The sequence below is a fragment of the Diceros bicornis genome, chromosome 4 (genome assembly GCF_020826845.1).
Source record: "Diceros bicornis minor isolate mBicDic1 chromosome 4, mDicBic1.mat.cur, whole genome shotgun sequence".
Lineage (NCBI taxonomy): Eukaryota > Metazoa > Chordata > Mammalia > Perissodactyla > Rhinocerotidae > Diceros > Diceros bicornis.
The window spans coordinates 47,320,422-47,344,529 of record NC_080743.1 but is presented as its reverse complement, the minus strand read 5'-3'; the positions used below and the strand labels follow the sequence as shown (position 1 = coordinate 47,344,529).

The 24,108-nt window shown below is 39.4% G+C and overlaps 1 protein-coding gene across 2 annotated transcripts; it reads left to right on the top strand.

The window, feature by feature from the left end:
* The first annotated feature begins 2,448 nt into the window (after nucleotides 1–2,448).
* AMPD1 (adenosine monophosphate deaminase 1) lies at nucleotides 2,449–23,455 on the top strand. Of its 2 annotated transcripts, XM_058538866.1 has the most exons (16): nucleotides 2,449–2,485; nucleotides 3,787–3,798; nucleotides 7,430–7,610; nucleotides 8,912–9,077; nucleotides 12,462–12,627; nucleotides 15,046–15,265; nucleotides 15,805–15,934; nucleotides 16,982–17,176; nucleotides 17,467–17,598; nucleotides 18,290–18,453; nucleotides 20,314–20,440; nucleotides 20,624–20,787; nucleotides 21,450–21,570; nucleotides 22,516–22,689; nucleotides 22,824–22,934; nucleotides 23,297–23,455. In XM_058538866.1, exons 1-16 carry the CDS (start codon nucleotides 2,464–2,466, stop codon nucleotides 23,453–23,455), a joined length of 2,244 nt encoding a protein of 747 aa, XP_058394849.1. In that variant the 5' UTR covers nucleotides 2,449–2,463. The 2 variants fall into 2 exon arrangements, with proteins under 2 accessions (XP_058394849.1, XP_058394850.1); XM_058538867.1 differs by lacking the exon at nucleotides 3,787–3,798 and having other exon boundaries at nucleotides 2,464–2,485.
* The last annotated feature ends 653 nt before the right edge of the window (nucleotides 23,456–24,108 follow it).

Genomic DNA, 24,108 nt, shown 5'->3' with positions numbered 1-24,108 from the left:
GGAGAGAGTGGGTAATTTTCTAAAAGTGCATCATGCCATTCGTATGGATAGAGTCCTTGATGATCCAGTAGAGACTTGTGTCAGGTGTCTAAAAATCTATACTACTAGTCTAAACAGTTCTGAGAAGAGATCTATTCTTGCCCTCAATAATAGAATTGGCTGAAAATCATCTCTCATCATTAGAAATCACTGTTTTTTTTCTTCATAACACCTATTACTACCTGAAATTATCTTACTGTGTGTGTATTGCCCATTAGAATATAAGCAGAGGCCTAGTCTTTATTGTTCCTTATATGCCACTGCTCACGACAGTGCCTGGTTAGGTTTTCAAAAGTTGAGGCCACGCAACTATTTGGAGGAGGAGATAGAATTAGAACCAAGGTCTAACTGACCTTAACCAGTTAAGCTTGGTCTCCTTACGTGCCCAAGACATATTTGTTGAAATGATGAATGAAGAGTCAGTGAATGTTTTTGAACTGAGAATATAATGATCAAGAGGATTTAATCTGGCAGTATTTTGCAATATGGACTGGAGGCAGGGAAAAATAATTAGAAATCATTGCAATCATCTGAATTTGAGGTAACTAATGACTTGGTTAGAATTACATTTGCTGCTGGTAACCAAAAAACCTGGCAAAGTGACTTAGTAGCTAAAACAAATTTATTTTTCTTATATATTAGGAAGTCTGGAGGTGGGGAGTCCAGGGCTAATATGGCTTCAGGATGCCATCAGAGACCCTGGTTCTCTCTTTCTGGTCAGTCATTCTTCACATGTGGCTTTTGTCTTATTTGTCACTTATGTTACAACGGTGGTTAATTTGCACCCACCCTACTCAGATATTTCCTTATTCCAGGCAGGAAGAAGAAGGGTAAAACGCAAAACATATGCCAGCTGAGTTGGCCTCTTGTAAAAGAGCTTCTCCAGACACTCCACCCAGCAATTCTGCTTATTTCCCATTAGCCAGACTGTGTCACATGGCCACGTCTAGCTGCAAAGAAATCCAGCAAATACAGTTTTTGGCTGAGCACATTAGTGCCCAAACCAAAAAAGTTTTTTGTTAACAAGAAAGAAAAGGAAAATGACTTTTGAGTAGACAGCTAGGGTATCTGCCACACATGAGATGGGAAAATTGGAGGGTAACATGTAAAGATAAGAATCATTGAAGGAGAAGCAGGTTTGGGGAGGAAAATGTTTAGTTTGGATATGTTTATTTACAGAGATCATTGGGAAATACAGGTGGAAATGTCACAAAGAGGAGTTGGAAAAGAATGAACAAATATTTTGGTTCCATAACACCTCTGTAATGTGTTCCAATATTGTTGCCATATTGGAAAGGGAATGATGGCCATAAAGCTAAGCAGTAAAATACTCAGTTTTTGCCAACAAAGAGACTTGTCCTAAGTTTCAATTGAAATAGCTAATAGTAAAAAGACCATTTAGTCTATGCCAGTAATTCTGTTCCAAATCTGAAGTTCCAACCTAGTGCTACTATCTTTAATATAAACTGTTACAATTTACAAATTCTGCTGAGTCTAGCAAAGCACTTTCTTTACCTAACAGTAATTATCACATATTTAGCCATAATTAAGACTCTATGTTATTGTGGAAAGAGCATGAAATTTTGGTCCAGAGAGTCTTGGCTGTGTCATTTATGAGCAGAATGACTTTGGGAGAGACACTTTACTTCTCAGAGCCCCAGTTTTCTCATTTGGGAAGCAGAGAAAAAGTACTACTTGCCTTATAGGATTGCCGTTAGGATCAAATAGATAACATTTGGAAGGTGCCTTACGTACTATAAAATGTTATACAAAAGAAAGATATTATTCTTTTTATGACAATATATAGAGTAGGGTATGTGAGCACTCTAGATGGCAGTTGAGTTTCTATAAGATTTGAAGTAAATTTACTGCTTAATTCATTAAATAAATTCTCAGGTGAATTTCTGCTAAGTCAGGGATATTTCTAATGAAAACGTGTGTGTGTGTTGAAAGCCTGATGAATATACCAGCATATTCACCAACCGAACACTGTTCTCATGACTGAAATCCTGAGGACTTAGACTTTCCAGAAGCCTGGAAGACTTCACTGTATTTCACTAGGGTAGAAAATAACCGTCAGTGGTCAAGTCATACAAGAAAACTACACTTGAAGAAAATCCAGTCCATAGGAAGGTTTAGAGAGTATTGAAATGCAATTCCTGGCCTACCACAGATATCTTTTCTAAAATCCCGGGGTAAAGACTGAAGGCTTCACCTGCTTTTCGCTGTCAATTGCCTAAAGCTATAAATAGGTCTAAAGCTCATCTCTCTCCTTTTAGCAGAGAAGGGTCAGATTACAGGAACAAAGCAAAATAACAAAATGAACGTCAGGATATTTTATAGTGTCAGTCAGTCATCCATCCCTACAGTCTCCTCTCTCTCCCTTTCTACTGTGCTACCCTAGAATCAAGGATCCCAGCAACAATGCCTCTGTTGAAACTTCCAGGTAGGTGTGAAAATTGTTTGGAGAGCTCAATTTGTTTAGCATGCAACCATTCCTTTAGCTATCATGTCAGCTCTGGTAATCCTTTATTTAGGGTTCATAGTAGCTTTAATAATACATTTCAGGAAGAGGCAAGACAACGTTTTCAAGGTTTTTTTGTTTTTAGTTTGGGGAGGGAGGTAATTTTCTAAAACCGTTTCATGGGATAGCAAGATCCCAGTAGAAAACTGTGTAAGATATTTAATGTCTACTCTGCTAGTCTAAACAAAACCTGCGCTGCCACACTTCTGAGAAGGGTCCTCTACGATGTCTCTAGCTATAGTATTAACTGAAAATCAAGAGCATAATGGAAGTATTAACCCAATCTGTGTATCCTGATGGTTCACAATCCAGGTTTGTACACAGAGTAATTTTAAAAATAAAAATAAGTTATATCTTTTTCATTATAAAAGCAATACATGTTTCACATGAAATAAAAAGAGAAATTACACTAAAAAATAAAAGTGATAAACACTCATTTAGAGAAACTGGAAAATTTAGGAAAGCAGTAATAAGAAAAAACAACCACAGTCCATCATCAAAAGATATCCACTTTTAACATTTTTGTGTTTTTCTTTTCAATCTATTTTCTATGCAAGATTAATGAATTTTTTTAAAAACATAGTTGTGATTATATTATACATGTTATTTTATATCCTGCCTTTTTTTGCATACTATTATAGCTTAATCATTTTACCATGGTATTCCAAATTCTTCCTAAACATCATTTTAAATGGCTGTATAATATTCTAATTTTCTTAACTAATCCCTTAGATTCTTAACAGTTTTTTATAAGTGTAAATAATCTCTGACAATAACATTTGCACCTAAAGCTTTTTTCCATGTTTAAGGATTATTTCTGTAGGATACAGTCTCAGAAATGGTTGTTTGGTAGGTGTACTAAATTGTTTACCAAATGAGCTGTTTGCTCATTGCTACTAGCATCATTTGAGAGTTTCCATCTCTCTTGATCAGGTATTTTTTAAATCACCTAAAGAGTACCTCCTTAAGATTATAAACATAAATTTAAAGAGACATATTAGAAAGGAAAAGAAAATGAAAAGATGTATAATGACCATATTCCCAGGGTTTTCTGACAGCAGCAAACTGTAGATAAAGGGAAGAATGAGCTGTAATAACACTTTCCACCACACCCCTTTCTTGTACCAATCTGCATATTTCTATTCCAAAGCACTGATTAATAGCCACTATCATTTCTGAAAGTTGTTCATGTATTTTATCTTGTTTTATTTTACTTCATACAGCTGAAGAAAAACGTGAGTATTTTGGACTATTTTTCCTGCCGTTTGCCAAAGTATCAATTAAGAAAATGATACTATTCCTTAATTCAGAGACATGGGTATTTTTCAGCAGTGTTTATTAAAGGATACCATGAAAGCCAACAAAGATTAGCAGTGCCCATAGATATCTCAAAGCATAGTAAATGAAGTCATGGATTTTCTGGACTCCAAAAAAAAAATCAATTTTTTTAAAGAGAACCTCATAGGGCATTCATTTGATATTTTGAAATAAAATAATCTTTTCCTTTAGACAGATTAGCCAAGGGGATCTATTGAGTCTTGCCTTAGTAAACCCTCAATTCCAATGCGAAAAATTTCACGGTGAACTTTTTGTGTGTGTGTGTGTGAGGAAGATTAGCCCTGAGCTAACCTGTTGTCAATCCTCCTCTTTTTTGCTGAGGATGATTGGCCCTGGGCTAACACCTATTGCCAATCCTCCTCTTTTTTGCTGGGGAAGATTGGCCCTGGGCTAACATCCGTGCCCATCTTCCTGCACTTCATATGTGGGACGCCTGTCACAGCATGGTTTGACAAGCGGTGCGTAGGTCTGCGCCCAGAATCCGAACCTGCGAACCCCGGGCCGCCGAAGAGCAGCAGGTGAAGTTAACCACTATGCCACCCTGCCAGCCCCTCGTTGTGAACTTTTGTGACCAGATATTTAAAAAACCCATTTTAGAAAAAAATTGTAACTTTAAATGTATCCTCCATCTCAAATTAGACTTGTCCTTTGGCTGACTGACAGTAGGTCTGCCTCTGAGTTCCTCTATGAGATAAGATGTGGCAGATGAAAGGCCTACAACCTGTCTTTTCTACACATTAATAAAGCACTGCTGATAAATAAGCATGCTTTTCTGGATCTGTTGGATGAAGAAGCAAGCATGATATTCCTTCTCTCAAGAGTCTTGCACTTCCTATGTTAATAATAATAATCCCCAACTTCTAGATAGTACTGTGTAGTTTTTACAGTATTTCTCGTTCATCTTTATAACAATTCTCTGAAGTTGGCATTATTATTATTAACATTCCCCTTTTACAATGATGTACAATGAGGCTACCAGTGATTATGTGGTTTGCCCAAGGCCACCCAACTGTCACAGACACTTTTACTCACTCCTAATCCAGCATTCCTTCTGCTCCACCAGTCTACTTCTTGTTTCTATTCTCTTGTCTGTTCTCTATCTAAATGTAGGTGTCCCAACCTCAAGACATTTCCACTCAGATGCTCCATTATCTCAAACATAATATGCTCAAAAAAGAACTCAGCAATTAACCATACAAACCCAAAGGAGTCATCTTTCCTTGAATTCAACCATGAATTCAGGTTGTCACCAAATCTTATTTACTTATCTTTTGAAATACTAGTCTCACTCTTTCCTTTTCATAATCATCACCAGTCCCTGAAGTATTTTTAAAAGGCAGAGTCTTGAATTAGTAGTCAAATTTCAGCTGTGATTGCCTGAAGTCAAAACAACTGGTTGATTCAGTGGAAGGAAATATCAGCCATATAATTTTTGATCATCATGTAAACTACTTCTAGAGAGTAGCTTTTCTACTTTTCAACTGTCTATAGTGGCCTAGGGAGATACAACCTTAGTAAAAACAATAATGTTTTAAAATATGAAACAAATGGAAATGTGCAGTCCTACATAACGAATGCTTGTTCTCAAAGAGCTAGGTTTCAAGAAAGTAGGATTTGATTCCTGGGCATGTATTTCCATACTGTCCTTCCTGAGGCCTCCAGCAGCAGTGCTGCAGATCTAGTGTGACAACAAGTTGCATCCTCATCCTCATCCTTCTCATCATCATCACAACCAACTGGCCTATTTCCATTTGCCATTCACGGTGCATGAAGCCCCTTCTAACTTCTGCTTGCCATTTACCCTTGAGGTGCATATGCTTGCTTGTGATGCTCAGGGAGGAGTGATACTATCTCTGGGGATCAGTTGGCTGTGGGGTGGAAAGGCATTCTCAGGCCATCAAATGTGTCTACTTAGTGTCCCATTTGTTTCTTTGCAGAGCATGGTGCTTGCCAAAAACTACTCATAGCAACCAAAGATGCTTTTCAGTTTCAGGAAGTGCTTGAGTTTAATGACACAAATGAATGCATGAAGTTCAGCCAACATAGTGGGCTGCTCAGTTAGCTCTGCTGTGACAAGCCAAGTTTTGAAAACTGGTTGACCTGACTGTTAGTGTTGGTGAAGTTATGAATCAATTACTATCATTTCTGATGTATGCTTCAGCCTTTACTAAGTCATACCGTTTTCATTTTCTTAATAGCCCAAAGCTAACTCCAAATACCAAATATCTGTCTGACCAATGCTACCAAATTAAATCATTCAGTCTAAACTGGTGCTTTATTTTCTTTAAAGCATTTCCATGTACATTATCTTACTTAATGTCACAACAGCCTTGTGAGTGAGGTTTGGTAGGTATTAGTATTCCCACTTTACAGATAAGGAAACTGAAACAGAGGAAGGTGAAGGAGTTGGTAAGTGCAGAGCAGGTACTTGAACGCATTACACTCACTTAAGTTAGAATTGAAAATCTGGCATTTTGGAGAACTGTATAAACATTGATGGGGTGGGGGTGGGGGGATCTTTCTCTCTGCATGCAGTTGTCTGTCATCATGTGAAGAATGTTTCTGTCCTCTTCTGTTGCTCCGAATAGGTAGCTGTTTGTCATTCTTATTATTTGCTACCTGCCCTTTTCTGGAAATACCAAGAGACTTTTAGAAGTACGAGAGGTAATGACTACTCAGATGGAAACAATTGGCTATCTGGAAAATACAGTTGAACTTAACAGAAAAGCAGATACTTGATGGCCATCACCACCCTATATGAAGACACTGGTTGTCTTATATCCTGAGGGTCTTGGGGTTGTTCATTGCCAAGCTAAAGGTCACCCCTCCACTCATTTTAAGAATGGAAAAATTAAGGAATGTGAAAATAAAATTGGCTTTCCAGGGGTCATTCATTATGAAAGGCTACATGTCCATAAGAAATACTCCCAACACTAGGTAGTAAATTTTGGTGGTTCCCTTCTTCCACACACCAAGTTGTCGGGATTTGAAAAAAACAAAGTTGTGATGTGTGAAACAAACACAATATCTGTCCTATGAGGAAGAAAGGCCCTAAAGTACCTATTTATTTCTCAGAACTACTTAAATCACTGGTTCTCTTTAGGAAGAAAAATTCCAAGGACCAACAACCCTATCCAAATCTCCAAAACCATGAGAAAAACTCCACCAACCTAATGGGAAGGACTATGTTGAATTGTTACTATGAATTCAAACTTAGCCCGGCCAGAAACAGGTGATCTTACCTTAAGTGCTAGTCCTGCAAGAGCCCAATCCCATCTTTAGGATCCCCTGAAATGTGCTGTAAGAATCTGACCTGTGTTTCTGAGAACAGATTTCCAAGCTACCCACACAGAAACCCACTAAAGAGAGAGCAGGCATTGATCTCCATCAAGTTTCTGGGACACTGGTTGGAGAGCAGGCGAGCCATGCACCAGGGCAGTCCTTAGCACTATGCCTTACATATAGCAGAAACTCTCGGATGACTTCTGAGAAAGGGCTTGAATACTAACACATGAAAACCTCTTTTAGAAATTGATGATGAAATTCGCAGCTTTGCTGAAAAAGTGTTTGCCTCTGAAGTCAAAGATGAAGGAGGCCGTCATGAGATTTCCCCCTTTGATGTGGATGAGATCTGTCCAATTTCTCATTATGAGATGCAAGCACACATATTCCACCAGGACACTCTGTCTGCCTCCACAGAAGGCAAGAGGTAAGTGGTTCAAGGGGAATGCTTAGTACATTGAGACACAAGGGGAAATTTCAGGGCAGATGGTTCAGTCTGTCGGAATGATGGCTCAACTTGGAGGAAAAACTCTGCCAGAGTTAAAAATTCTTCTCCTCTCCACACTGTATATGTGAGGGCGAGGTAACAATGACTAAAAAATAAGAGAACTGTGGACCTCCTACCCTCATTCACATCTCCCTGTAGTCGAAGCCTCCCTATCCACCCAAGCAAGAAGACAAGAGCTACTAAGCAATTGTTCCAAACAAAAGTGGGCTGATGGCTGCTGGGTACATACCCAACTTACACACGATGAGTGTAGAAATTGGAACTCAAGAGCCTCATCTTCAGACTCCACCCTTGGCCAACCACAGCATTGTGCTACCTGACATGAATCCTGACCTGCAGAAAATCTGATCTCCTCCAGGCCTCAGGGATACAGCCTTCCATTTCTGCGCTCATGCCCAGCCATCCTACACCTCTGATGTACTATAACTGCCTCCCCTGAGAAGCCTTCATAGATCCCTTTCCACAAAGTCTGTTTATTTTCCCTTATTTGAACTGCTGTAGTGCTATCTGTCACTATTTGCCACAATTTAGTCCTCAAACCTATACTGACCACTTGCCTGGAACCCCCTCCTCGCAACACTCCCCCCACCCCACCAGCTTCATGGGGAAAAGATCATTCTGCCATTCTGCTGTCTTTGTCTTGGTTTTGTGTCTTTAAGGAAAGAACAACAATCCACCTTCTTCGGCATTCACCATAGGACCTAACATAGGGCTTGGGTCAAAGTAGAAACTCAATAAACACTTGTTGATTTGAGGGGGTAATATTGATTAGGCAACTTATAAGTTCCAGGTACTGTGCTAGGCATTTTATATACATTAAATCTCACAGAAATCCTATAAGGTAGACATTATTACCTCATTTTTTCAGATGGGGAGACAGAAGCTCACTGAGTTTAAGGAACATGCACAAAACGACACAGGTAGGAACTGACATACCTGTGTTTCTAGGAGTAGACAGCCCGTGAAGAGCAATTGTCATGCCAAAAGCCTTCTAGTATGTTCCCTAAGGCCCACTGTTCCAAGTTGTCCCAGGAAGAAGGAAACACTGTCATGTGATATCTCCTCCCATATGGTTGGGTCCTGTTTCTTACACCCTGCCTACATTTAATTTTCACTTTTTGTCCTCAAAATGAACTTGTATAGTGAAACATCAATTTATCACAATGAAACTCCCAATGAAGACAAAGTTAACTCCCTTTATTTTTTAATTTCAAACCCAGAAAAAAGCGTTTCCGCGGACGAAAGACCATTAGCTTGTCGGTTCCACACAGTGAAACATCTTCTGCCAAACTGGCCCACATTGATGAATACATTTCTTCATCTCCTACCTACCAGACTGTGCCTGATTTTCAGAGAGTGCAGATCACTGGTGATTATGCTTCTGGGGTGAGTTGCTCCTTGCCCCTCAGATGTAGCTGCTGGGAAGACACAAAGCTTGATTATTTCAGCTTCTTACTTTCCTCTCTTTCCTTTTGAGGAAGGCGTTAGCTCACCTGTCCTTTGTTATACTTCATTATTGTGTTTCAATACCAATATGCTATGACTTATATTTCTGTTTTGCTTTTATCATCCCACACAATTTCTCCTCCTTTATCTCATTTGCTTACACATGGAGAATATGCAGTAGAATGCAGTGCATGTGTTACAGAATACAGAGGACCGATTTTGGCAAAAGAACCAAAGAAAGCAGCAGGTGGACTAGTCTCACTGAGGGCATCATAAAGCAGAAAAAGGAGCACAAGAGGCTCTTGGGGAAAGAAACATCCAGGGCAGTCCTAGAAGAGAGAAAAGGGCTGCAGATGCATAAACTAATCAAAGAAAAGAAATCGGGACAAAGAGGGAGCAGAGAAAAGAAGAATGGAGACCAGAGAAAAAAAGGAAAATGAGAGAGGGATTAGAAAATTCTAATGGGACTACTGTTTTTTGACCGACTATCTTCTCCAATTTCATTGCAGATGCTTACACAGTTTATTATTGCTTGGAACAGACTCTAGTATGCCACAGAGACAGTAAACTCATGTCGCAAACAACCTGACCTGCTTGTCCTATCCAGAACAGTTGGTCAATTAATAAATCTCTGCTACATGCACTTGCAGAATCAGCATCATATTGGTAAAACTGCTGTTTAGCCATCAGCCTATAGTCCAAATATACTTTTTTCCAGTTGTATTGAGAAATAATTGACATTCATCACTGCATAAGTTTAAGGTGTACAGCATGATGGTTTGATTTACATATATTATGAAATTATTATCACAATAGCTTCAGCTAACATCCATCTGCTCATATAAATACAATAAAAACAAAAGAAAGAAGGAAAGAATAAAGAAAAAATTTTTTTCTCCTTATGATGAGAATTCTTTTTTTTTTTAATAATTTTTATTTATTTATTTTTCCCCCAAAGCCCCAGTACATAGTTGTATGTCATAGCTGCACATCCTTCTAGTTTCTGTATGTGGGACCCGGCCTCAGCATGGCCAGAGAAGCGGTGCATCGGTGCGCACCCGGGATCCGAACCCCGGCCGCCAGCAGCGGAGGGTGTGCACTTAACCGCTAAGCCATGGGGCCGGCCCTGATGAGAATTCTTAAGACTTACTCTTTTAACAACTTTCCTTTATACCGTACAGCAGTATTAGCTATAGTCATCATGCTGTACATTACATCCTAGTAGTTATTTATCTTATACCTGGAAGTTTGTACTTTTTGGCCACCTTCCTCCAATTCTCCCTCCCCCCTCCCCCCATCTCTGATAACCACAAATCTGATCTCTTTTTCTATAAGCTTGGTTTTTGGGTTTTTTTTAGATTCTACATATAAGTGAGATCGTATAGTATTTGTCTTTCTTTGACTTATTTCTCCTAGCACAATGCCTCCAAAGTCCATCCGTGTTGTTGTGAATGGTAGGATTTCCTCTTTTTATACAGCTGAATAATATTCCATTGTGTGTGTGTATATATATATATAGGCATTTTATATATGCATACCACAACTTCTTTATCCACCCATCCATTGATAGACACTTATGTTGTTTCCATGTCTTGGCTATTGTAAATAACACTGCTGTGAACATGAGGGTGCAGATATCTCTTTGAGTTAGTGTTTTTATTACCTTTGGATATATTCCCAGAAGTGGAATTGGTGGATCATATGGTAGTTCAATTTCCAAATATAGTTTTAATGACCAGTCCTAAGCCCCCTTCTCATGTAACTGACCCACTTAGGGTCAGTCTTAAGATATTTAAAAGTGACAGAGTGATGAAATGAACACTATTCTTGTTTATTCATTTTAGGTATGAGAACATAGGTGCTCTGCAAATGGCAGAGGTTTTAGATACTAAATAACTGAAACGAGATGTTTAATAGTGACATGGAAAACAAAGTTTGAAGAATTCCAGAGTTCAAAAAAATGTAAAAATTAGGAGACAAACTTAATACCTATGTGCTTCGCAGAACTGAAAACAGGAATAAAAAGAAAGAAGACGGGAGGAAAGACAAGGTTCACAGAAGTCAGGGACTAGCTGCTCCTCCTATGAAAGCTGGAGGGCACCTGAAATCTTGGCTTGGAGTCTTTGAAGAACCAATTGTGTTTCTCTACCTGCTGGCTGAATGTGGCTGAGCTGCAGAGCAACACTCCAGCTGGTTGTAGCCTATACCCGAATCACTCTTCACCCTTGTAATTAAAGGGGGAAGTAGGGCTAAGTTTCCAAGGCCCATTAATCCCTGATAGACAATTGATTCAAGTTAATCAGTTCTTATTGAACACCTACTCTGTGCTACGCATTGTGTGCTAAGTACTGAGGACATGAAGGTGAATAAGATTCAGCTCTTGCCCTTAAGGAGCTGATACACTGATGGCCCATTAGGCGGCAAAGGAACAAGCATGCCATTGGAAGCAGACCCTCAGACCTAGTACCTGTGCCAGACTCTCTAGGCCAAGGTCACCAGGTTTTTAGAAAGAGTTCAACTGATTAGGATCAATATCTGGGCCTCAAACCATTGGGAACAAGATTACATTGGTCCCAGAAAGTCTTAGGGCTCTGATGAAGAGCATTCAATGATTTCAAGTTAAAACTGCTTGGGTATGCCAGGCTCAGCCAGGAGTTGGAGATAGGGCAGGGGAAATAGCCCCATTTTGGAAATTTCCAGCAGTTCTAAGAAAATTTTACTCTAGAATCTCACTATTTTTAGCCACAAAGTTCTCTTTAAAACCATCCGAAAGAATGACTTCTCACAGGATGATGTTCTGATCCATCTACAGCTATAGAAGGCAGTGCATGCGTGACAGGCTTTGAGGGATGTGTGACATCTTATTAATCCAAAAATATTTCCCTCACTGACCAGCAAGCGGTTTGAATTCTCAAATTAGAGGCACGTCATCCTTCAGTTGAGTTATTGTCTACAGAAGCACCTATTTAAAATGTCCCTATGTTGGAAGGAAGGAAGGATTTTCCATGTTACAATGGGTTCTTTTAATCATATTTACCAGGTAATCACTGCCATCTAGCGAAAACCAAAAACAAACACAGGACTGTGAGGAAAGATTCATAGAACAGGTACATTTTGGTAGAAATGGAAGAGTGAGTGAAACTTCAGGACCCGCTCCCGGAGGGAGACTCAGGGCCCAGGTTACGTAGGAAGCAGCCGCGTGTGCAGGTGAGGCTCAGCACAGGCTGCGGCACCCAGGAGAGCTGGGAGGTGCCCAAGACAAGCTTTAGCCACTTCTTGGATTTTCACAGATGCGATTCTGATACTCTGAAATTTTCTGGGCAGGTTACAGTTGAAGATTTTGAAAAAGTTTGCAAAGGTCTGTATCGAGCATTGTGTATACGGGAGAAATACATGCAGAAGTCGTTCCAGAGGTTCCCTAAAACTCCCTCCAAGTACTTGCGGAATATTGAGGGTGAGGCTTGGGTGGCAAATGAGAACTTCTATCCAGGTAAGTGATTTTCTTATATAATGTATGGACTATATCTTTAGGTTTAACTACTAACTATTCAATATGTCCCTAGATTATAAGTACTCCAGTCTAAAAATATCATAGGTGTCTTTGGCTCCATTCTCTCTCCTGCCCATATGTCCAATCACTTGATTCAGTCTGTACAATATCTCTCAAAACCTCCTCCTCTCTTTGCCGTTCCCCAAACCCTAATTTAGGTCTATATTTCTCCTTGTCCAGATTATCGCAATAGTTTCCTAACTACTCTGCTAAATTCTAATCTCACTCCTTTTCAGTTCATCCTCACTTTTTTGCCAATTGTTAAAACACAGATCTGAGCACATCCTTCTCCTCACAAAAACTTTTAACGGTTCCCCCTTACTTGCAAAGTTAAGTCCAGTCTTTAGCCTGGCATTCAAGGCCTACCACCATCTGGCCTCCTAACAACATTTTGTTTATCTATTTATGTTTGGACTTGCACACTCAACCTATATATAAACTTACCTCCTCTACTCTGTCTTTGAGCTCTTTGTTCTGGTTGGAAGCATTTCCTGTCTCCTTCTAGTACAGCATTTTCCTGCCCCTGTATTGTTGCCATGTTGCCTTCACTTTTTCACCACATGTCCAAATGTCCAGATCCAACCTCATCCTTCAAAGTGTTGCCCAAATACTATCATTTTCTGCCTTCCTCTGACCTGTGGACAAAAGTAAACTACGTGTTTGACTTTCCATAGCACTCTCTTTACATAGCTCACTTTTTACTTTCTGCCTTGTATAAAGTTAAGTACATGTTTTTAAATAATCCGATTTTAATGATTTCACAGATTTCTACTGTATAACTGTATCATAATTTATTTAGCCAATTCCTATTTTTAGGCATTGAGATTTCTGACTTTTTAAAATTTATTTCCAACAAGGCTACATAAACATCTTTATAGAAACATCTTTATGCAGTTGCTTTATATCTTAAGGATGACACTTCTGGAATTGAAATTTCAGGGGAGGCAAATATTAAAGGTTTTTGAACTTTCAAATTATTATATTATTAAAGAATTCCAGTTCTACAACTTCCTCTCCATAATTTCTTTTAATAGTAAAATCATAGTAAACACGTGTCCAGTTTGGTAACTCATATCATTGGTTTAGCTATCTTCTATAATATTGACATTTAGGATGTTTGTCTTGCCTTTGTTTCTCCTAAGTTATACTTTCTCTCTCTAGTATGTTTAAGCATAAGGATTTGAAAATTGATATTTGAGGTAGCAACATATTGTTTCACTTATTTTGTGTCCCTTATCTCCCGGTTTTGAATAGAAAATGTGCAAACTTTCTTTCTATATTCTTTTTCTCGCTCTGGCTGTCTTAGTCACGTCACTTGCAAAGAGGAGACTTTCTGATGCCTTGAGCACATACTTCTTGAAAGACAAAGGTCGAGTGCTTTAAAGGCTGTGACAGTGTGGAATTTGTTCTTGGCTTTCTTGGACTGAAATTGTCAGTAGTGGAAAGAAGGGGACATTTATCCATATAATCCCTCCTCAATTCCTTTAGTAGTAATTTTATGTACTTTAAAAGATGGGAAATATAATTACAATAAGAATTATAATTATTATAATAAGAATTTATTTTGTATTTCAATTTATATTAAAACCACTCTAAATGGAGCACAAAGGATTTTTAGGGCAGTGAGCTGTTCTGTATGATACTATAAGGGTAGATACATGTCATTATAGATTTGTCAAAACCCATAGAAAGTACACCACCAAGAGTGAACCTTAAGGTAAACTATGACTTTGAGTGATAATGATGTGTCAATGTAGGTTCATCAACTGTAACAAATGTACCACTCTGGTTTGGGATGTTGATAGCTGGGAAGCTGTGCATGTGTGGGGGTAGGGATATATGGGAACTCTGTACTTGTTGCTCAGTTTTGCTGTGAACCTAAAACTACTCTAAAAAATAAAGTCTATTAAAAAAAACCACTCTGAATTAAGACTAACAGAGAATGTTGGTTTAAATAAGGAAGACATCCAAACTCTACTTTTTAATGGGAGTTTTACTTTTATTTCTGCGTAATTATCTCATAAGCTAATAAAATGCTCTAAACGGGAAGACTGATGACCAACTTCAGTAAATAATTAAAAATATTTGTAAGTAGTATATAAATTATGTAAACAGATACTTCCAAGGAACTTGAAAATCATTCTTACACTAGATAAAATATTGTAGTTATTTAATACCACTAATTTAATCACCTTTGAAAAGTAATGTAAAAATAAACTTTAGCTTAGCTCTGGGTAGTACAACTATGACCTATAGGATCCAAATGAATGAGATCTTACAGTATTTTATATTTTGGTTATTTTTATGTGATCATTCATCCTATGTGCTCATATATTACTCTGTGTTTTATTGAAAAAGTCTTTACCCCTCCTGTGAAGAAGGGAGAAGACCCCTTCCGAACAGATAACCTCCCGGAAAACCTCGGTTATCACCTCAAAATGAAGGACGGTGTAGTTTACGTCTATCCTAACGAAGCAGCAGCCAGCAAAGATGAGCCTAAGCCACTTCCTTACCCAAATCTGGATACCTTCTTAGATGATATGAATTTTTTACTTGCTTTAATTGCCCAAGGACCTGTGTAAGTGTTTAGTGAGACTTAAACTACTACTATTACTATTACTACTACTACTGATAGTAAGAATAAGTATTTATTCAGTGCTTACTATGTTCAAACACTATGTTAAACCCTTCATGTACAATATTTCTTTTAGTCCTTACAATTGTTCTATGAGGTATGTATTTTCATAATTCCAATTTTATAAGCTGAGATTCGGACAAGTTAAGTAATTTACCCAAAGTCACACACCTGGCCGACCCAGGATTCAAGCCCAAATCTGCCAACTCCACAGTCAGGGCCCTTAGCCTTGAGTGACACTGTCTCCCTTGATTTTTAAATGCCTTCCCAAATCCTTCCTCATTATTAGATTCAGCTTTGATGAAAAGATTAAGCCCTTGGAACCCAATACTTTTCAAGTAAGATTAACTGCAGAGTAAACTAAATGTTTGTTCCAATAATTGTTTCCTATAACCGATAAGGATCCTGATGGTTTTGAAATTGTGACTGTTTTCCTTAAATGTCTGAAAGTTTTTAGAATTATGTGATTTAATTTTTCACAGTAAGACCTATACCCACCGGCGTCTGAAGTTCCTCTCCTCCAAGTTCCAGGTCCATCAGATGCTTAACGAGATGGATGAGTTAAAGGAACTGAAGAACAACCCTCACCGGGATTTTTATAACTGCAGGAAGGTAAACATTTTCGCTGCTCATAGGTCATTCCTGGGCAAAAACATGAACCCAATTATTTCTTGAGCAGGACAATAAAGATACTGTTTTTCTGATTAATATAAGATTTCTGTAGGCTCGATGGAATTTAGTGAAAGCAGATAGATTGTGTGTAAAATGTTAAAATTTCATTTCTATTGTTTTCCACATAGAAAGTTTACCACATTCTTGCCATAAAAAAATTCTAATGATCATCAACAACAACAAAAAACCCCAAAACAAATAAAACCTCAAAAGCCACTCTTCTAGGATTTGGAAGATCTTCATTCTAGTCCTTTTTCTTCTACTTCCTGACTGTAAGACATTGAAGGAAGTGATTAAATATTTCTGAGTTCCTGTTTCCTCATTTGTCAAATTGGGAAATATATCTGCCCAATCTAGCTCAAAGAGGATTGTGAACATCAAATGAGCTAATGACTGGGGAAAACTAATCAACTGGAAACACTTCCAAGATGTGTTCTGACCATTTAAGTGATTGCAAGGAAGTGGGAGTAGGAAATATATGAGCAGAGGTTCAGGACTAAATCCAGGCTCAGCCGCCCACATAATCTTGGGTAAACTAGTTAATCTATCAAAACATCAGTTTATAAGATCGTACTTATAAAAATATCTAACTCATAAATGCCACCACTGTGCCACGGCTTCATAATTTCTATCCTTTCTCCCTTTGAAGCTAAAAGCCATGGTAGCTACTTCACTTCCAGTTGTGTCTCAAGAGTGGATAAAAGTCCCCAAGAATTTTGTGTGGATCAAGTGTAGGGAGTAAATTGGATGTACAGATATCCAAGAGAAGCAGGAATTATTATTGCATCTAGCCTAACCTTTCACAAAGGACACAAAAAGGTGCTATGGGTTCTTTTTTGCTGGACTACTTCCACCAGCTGTCAGGTCATACCCCTGTTATTTATTGCTTTCTTCTGCCACAGTGGGATTTGCAGGCACCATGGTCTCTAACAGAGCATCATAACTAAGGCTGATTGTTGGTTTTTCTTTCTCTAAATGTACATACAGGTGGACACTCATATCCATGCAGCTGCTTGCATGAACCAGAAACATCTGCTGCGCTTTATTAAGAAATCTTACCTAATTGATGCTGACAGAGTGGTCTATAGCACCAAGGAGAAAAAACTGACCCTAAAGGAACTTTTTGCTAAACTGAAAATGCATCCCTATGACCTGACTGTTGATTCTCTGGATGTTCATGCTGTAAGTTGAAAAGATAATGTCCGTTTCACTCTAATACTCAGAACCCCTCATGCCTTTCTTCTACAAACTCTCCCTTCTCAGGCCCTCTGAACCATGTTGGCTTGCCATGCTGACTGAAAGCACTCACAGACAATTTTGAAGATCACTCATTGCCAACTGTCCCAGGTTCCATTTTCCGAGCCCAACCCCTTCTCCTGCTCCCAGCCCCTGTTCCTCGTGGCCATTCCCTAGCTCTCTAGGTCCAGGCAGCTCTGGTAATGACACACTTGTGCTCCTGTTTCTTGATTCAGGGACGCCAGACCTTCCAGCGTTTTGATAAGTTCAATGACAAATACAATCCTGTAGGAGCAAGTGAACTACGAGACCTCTACCTGAAGACAGACAATTACATTAATGGAGAATATTTTGCTACTATCATCAAGGTAAGGAGGAACCAACCAGATCGATGGTGCCTGGCCTAGTTCTTGAAGAGGGGGAGGAAAGGAAGAAAGGAAAGAGGAAGGAAGGATGGAAGGAAAGAAGGAAGGGAGGGAGGGAGGGAGGAAGGATGGGTGCTATCCCAGGGGCCAAGCACTACACAAATGAAAGTAAGAATTTCTTCTGAAACAGCCTCTGTAATGATTTTTAAAGACTTCTGTTTCTAGGATAGATAAGCTAAGGGTGTGGGTTTGGGATTGATTAAGGATCTGGCTCTTTCAGGCTTTGGGAGTTGTAATTTCAGGAAGAGCTGGGATCAGAAACTGCCCTCATCGTTATGATACCTGAGCATTAGGAAGCAGGAATGACATGTGGAGTTGGGAGATGTGTGTTTTGGGAGGTAGGGGGCATATGAGAAGTTGAATTTCTTTTGCAGGTGCCTTGGATATCTCATCTCCTTAGTCTGTCTTTTTCACTCTCTAGACTCCATTATGTCCTATCATTTTTTTACCCCCACTAGATTCCCTTCAACTCTCAGTTCTCTTAGATCTTAACCTTCATAGTTTTCCTCTGGCTTCCTTTCACATTTCCTCTGGTCTTCTTAGTATCCATCTCCTCTCTCCAGACCCCACAGGTTTAGACCCCTGAGGGACTTGTGGGAATTCCTGGCTTTGGACTCCTCTCTTGGCTTTGCAGGAGGTAGGTGCAGACCTGGTGGATGCCAAGTACCAGCACGCAGAGCCCCGCCTGTCAATCTATGGCCGCAGTCCTGATGAGTGGAGCAAACTCGCCACCTGGTTCGTTCACAACCGCATCCACTGCCCCAACATGACATGGATGATCCAGGTCCCCAGGATCTAGTATGTACCTGCCCATCAGAAACTCTAAAGCCTGCCCTCATCCCACCTGCCTCATCTCCTCCACACCAACAAGGAATGCACAGCACATCTTGACAGAAATAAGCTTTGTTAAAGCAGTGCTCAGCACCAGCTCCTGGCTGCCTGGTTTTGTCCACTCTGGGTTCAGCACTCTTGACCACAGACAGGAGTTAGGAAGATCATTTCAGTTCAGTTTTCTTTTCTTTTTTTTTTTTTTCTTTTTTTAAAGATTTTATTTATTTATTTATTTTCCCCCAAAGCCCCAGTAGATAGTTGTATGTCATAGCTGCACATCCTTCCAGTTGCTGTATGTGGGACACGGCCTCAGCATGGCCAGAGAAGCGGTGCGTCAGTGCGCACCTGGGATCCGAACCCGGGCCACCAGCAGCAGAGCGCGCGCACTTAACCGCTAAGCCACGGGGCCAGCCCCTCAGTTCAGTTTTCTAACCAGAAGGTTTTTTTTTGTTTTGTTTTTTAAACACAGGACTTTATGCAGATCACAAAATAACTTATTGAAAATGATTAAAATTTAGCTAGGATAAGAACTACGTACATTTTATTATACATTTTCTTTCTCTTGGTCTTCCTCTCTGTGTTAAGTTCATTCTTTCCCGTGCTCATCTGTACTGGGATGTAGCTTTTTTGTATTAGAGTCTCTACCACTGTCTGCAGATTGTCTCATCTATAAGTGCTCAAGTTCTCCATAATCAATGAATGTTTATTAATGGTATTACCACATGCTTATTATTCTTTGCTCTCAAGGATGTTCAGTATCATTGATCTTTTATCTAACTTAAATGTTTATATATTTTCTGGCCATCTGCCTCCACGTTCTGTGTGCCCTGTGACAATGCAAGAGTTTTATTCTGTCTCTTTAGCTGAAAAGTAACTTTTTGTGTGTGAAGAAGATTAGCCCTAAGCTAATATCTGTTGCCAATCTTCCTCTTTTTGCTGAGGAAGATTGGCCCTGGGCTAACATCCATGCCCATCTTTCTCTACTTTATATGGGAGGCCGCCACAGCATGGCTTGACAAGTGGTGCAGTGGTCCGCGCAACGATCCGAATCTGCAAACCCCTGGCTGCGGAAGCAGAGTGCGCGCACTTAACCGCTACTCCACTGGGCCAGCCCCCAAAAAGTAACTTTTTGACTGGAGTAGAACTTCCTGTCTAATATCCTTAAGGCAGAGAGGCAGTAGAGTGTGGTGGTTATGAGCATGGACTCCGGACCTGGATTGGCTGTGCTTGAATTTTGGCTCTACTACTTACCACGTGTGTCACACAAGCTGTGTGTGACCTTGGGCCAGTTACATGATCTCTCTGTGCCTTAGTTTTGTCATCTTTAAAATGGAGTGATAATGATACCAAATTTATTGTTGTGATGAGGATTAAATTAGCTAATATTTCTGGCCACTTAGAAGAGTGGGTGGCATATACTGAGTGCTGTATAAGAGTTTGTTAGACTGTCCCTGCCTACAGTATATCAGAGGTGTTCTTGATAACTGTCTCATGCTCACCATCTTGTACACCACACACATATAAATCACTCAACCTTTTATGACGTAATTCCTATACTCCTCATTCTCTATCTAGACTTAGGTTTAGTTTTCTTAGCACAGAGAGTTTATAGAAGAGATGGGAGCATGTTGTCCAGCAAGAAATTTATACCTCCTATGCCCAGCCCAAACTGAATCCTTCTTTAAGAAGAAAGTACCAGAGCGGACCTAGGATGGACACACTAGGTCTTTTCCTGAACGCAGCATTTGGTCCTCTGGTTCCCTCATACTGGAGCTATCAGTCCTAAAAATCTTTTTCCTCCTAAATTCTCTTCATTCTTACCTCTAGTGACGTGTTCCGATCTAAGAATTTCCTTCCACATTTCGGAAAGATGCTGGAAAATGTTTTCATGCCAGTGTTTGAGGCCACCATCAACCCCCAGGCTCACCCAGAGCTCAGTGCCTTTCTCAAGCATGTAAGCATGACCCTGTAGGCCTTCTTATTGCTGCATATGAACCAGCTCTCCCACCTAGCCACGATTAATTCTTGGTGTTTATCTCTGACTTTTGGTCCTTGCCTTTGGGAACTGAAAGTTTGTCTGAGGACTGGGACCCTGCAGCCAGACTGAACCCTTTGCATGGCTCACTTTTCTTGACAGATTACTGGCTTTGACAGTGTGGATGATGAGTCCAAACACAGTGGCCACATGTTCTCCCTCAAGAGCCCCAAGCCCCAGGAGTGGACAATGGAAAAGAATCCATCTTACACTTACTATACCTACTACATGTATGCAAACATCATGGTGCTCAACAGCCTGAGAAAGTAAGTAGACAAGAACTGGAACTAGAAAGAGAATCTATCTGATGCAGCTCTTTCCTCATACACTGGCACCCCAGCTGCTCAAGGGCCTGCACTGCATTACTGGGATGCTTCCAGTTGGCCTAAATCAGAAATTTCTTTCCCTTGACATTTTCTTCAGTTTCTTTATTTATTTAGAGTCAGAAAGGGACATTTTGGAGTCTTTGGTAACTTTCAGAGTTCCTTTTCTTTGGAAGTTTAGGAATTTACATTAATCACTGTGCAATTTATTATAAAACTCCATCAATTTTATCCTTTTTGATATATCTGGGTCAGGAGTAAATAGACGAATATTATAATGGGGTTTTCTGGAAACATTTCCCCCCTAAAGTGTGAGTAGGAGAAATGATGACATGGTGATATGGGTAAATTTCCTGTTGAAACTGAAGATGTTTCTGTTCGGTTAATCAAATCTTGAGTTTCCTTCATACCCTCATATCCTTTGCTGCCTCTTTTTTGAAAGTGTTGGTTTAGGAAGAATTAAGATTATAATTTAGAATTGCCAGTTTTGCCGAATTCTTTGGATGCCCCACTCTACCAGATTTTCTTGTAAGGCACTCTACGCCCAGAATTGTTCAAGGTCTTGTCAGTCACCTGTGGTTCCTATAGTGGTTCCATTTCCCTAGGGAACGAGGCATGAATACATTTCTGTTCCGACCTCACTGTGGGGAAGCTGGAGCTCTCACCCATCTCATGACAGCATTCATGACAGCAGATAATATCTCTCATGGCCTGAATTTAAAAAAGGTGAGTTGGAGGTTTTCTTCTTAATATTAACTTTTATACTGGAGCTAGAGGAATAATTTTTTTCCTTATCATTCTGTCACAAGTCATTAACACTGGAATCAAATTAAAGCAGAGCAAAAAAGATTTTTGAGATTATTTAGTGTAGTTCATTTTACAGAGGCCCAGAGAAGTAAAGGGACTTACTAGAGATTACCTAGCCAGTTGGTGGCAGAGATGAATTAATGCAGATGGCCTGATTCCCATTTTAGAACTCAGACAAGGGGTAATTCAGAGGCAGCTTGGCTCACCTTAAACTAGTTTTTGCCAGATTTCTTGTTATAGCATGTTTTAAAATGCCTATTGCGAGAGTCAGAACTTTCTCGTAGAGAAAAAAAAATGTTTCAAGGTGAAGTCTTCTGCCTGAGACAGACCATCTAACTTAGGCAATTAAAACTCAAACCATTTGGTTTGACTCAACGCTTCTGAAAATTGATGATCCCAATTAAATTTATTCTAAATAGTATTTACATTTAAAAAATATCATTATTCTTTACTAGGGAATTTAAAGAACAGGTGATAATTTTGTTGAAAGCTAAAACTTGAGGGGCCGGTCCAGTGGCACAAGCAGTTAAGTGCGCACACTCCGCTGTGGCGGCCTGGGGTTTGCCGGTTCGGGTCCCGGGCGCGCACTGACACACTGCTTGGCAAGCCATGCTGTGGCGGCATCCCATATAAAGTGGAGGAAGATGGGCGCGGATGTTAGCCCAGGGCCAGTCTTACTCGGCAAAAAGAGAGGAGGATTGGCAGATGTTAGCACAGGGCTGATCTCCTCACACACATACAAAAAAAAGTATTAAAAAAAAAAAAAGAAAGCTAAAACTTGAGGTAGCCCACGACATTTTAACATTTCTAGTTTGTATCCCTTTTTTAACATCCTTAAATACTTTTTTCACTTTTCCTTTTCAGAGTCCTGTGTTACAGTACTTGTTTTTCTTAGCCCAGATTCCCATCGCTATGTCGCCATTAAGTAACAACAGCTTATTTCTAGAATATGCCAAAAATCCTTTTTTAGACTTCCTCCAGAAAGGGCTAATGATCTCACTGTCTACAGACGACCCGATGCAATTCCACTTCACCAAGGTACACATATGGAATCCTCAGCAATACAAGTATATTTTGCTGAACTGTTTTTTCCCACCCAGAATGTTATTTCTTTTAATGCTTTTCTTTTCTTTTTTTTTTTTTTTTGGCCTCATTTGAATAAACAACCCAAGGAGCCCCTAATGGAAGAATACGCCATTGCTGCACAAGTCTTCAAGCTGAGTACATGTGATATGTGTGAAGTGGCAAGAAACAGTGTTCTGCAGTGTGGAATTTCCCATGAGGTAGACCTGTCCTTGATTGGTTGCCCTTCTGAGTATAGGATCTGGTAACTTGAATATTGAAAAATTAGTTGGAAAACATATGTAAAAAAATTATCCCACAAATCATATGCAGTTACTATGGACAGGAACTAGAAAGAATTATTCTCTCTCTCTGGCCGTGCCTTTTGGGCAAGGGAAATAAAACACACTTGATTTCTCAGCAGGCCATGCATATTGGGGCACTGGATGAATGCTTTTAGTGGTTTATTTTTTCCCTTTCGCCAGCGGCTAACATAAGGAAGGAATCTTTGTGGAGGATGTAAGTATTGTCTATATCAGGGTAAAAAAAGATAACAATCATTCTGCTTCCTTTTATCTTACAGGAGAAAGCAATGTTTCTGGGCAACAATTACCTCGAGGAAGGCCCTATTGGAAACGATATCCGGAGGACAAATGTAGCCCAAATCCGCATGGCCTATCGCTATGAAACCTGGTGCTATGAACTGAATTTAATTGCTGAAGGCCTTAAATCAGGAGAATAAAATAAATAAGCCAAATAACAATATGGATGAGATTTTCATTGCAAAGTGTGGATAATAATAGTTACCAGTTACTGAGTCCCTAGTATAAGCTAAGGATTGTATTAGATATTGTTCCATTGACATTATTTCATTTAATTCTTTTCACAACTTTATCAAGTAGACATTATCTCCATTTGGGGGAAGATAAATAAACTGAGATTAGTGAAGTTAATAACCTGTACAAGGATATAGCTGGCAAGTGGTAGCAATGGGAAACTAGGTTTGTCTGACTCCAGAGTCTCCATGACTTTCAGGCAAAACAGTTATGAAGGCGACGTGAAAATACAAACAAATAACTTGTTATTGGGAGAATGCAGGCTTTTAGTTTATAGAATGAAACTTGCTTAAGTCACACAGACCGTTGAAAGTCCTTTTGACAGGATACAACTGAAGAGTGGCTTTTTAAACAGAAACAGAACAGGGGTACCCCAACACAGAAAATATGTACTTATGAGTTGTTATACTTAACGGAGATTTTATCTTACAAAAGGATTCCTAGCTTTAAGGATATAAATGACAATAAAGTTATAGTCAGCTGTAGTGGTACATGTTAAATGATTTCACTTACCAAAATAAGATACACATGTAACTTTTTAAAAACGTTACTATACTAT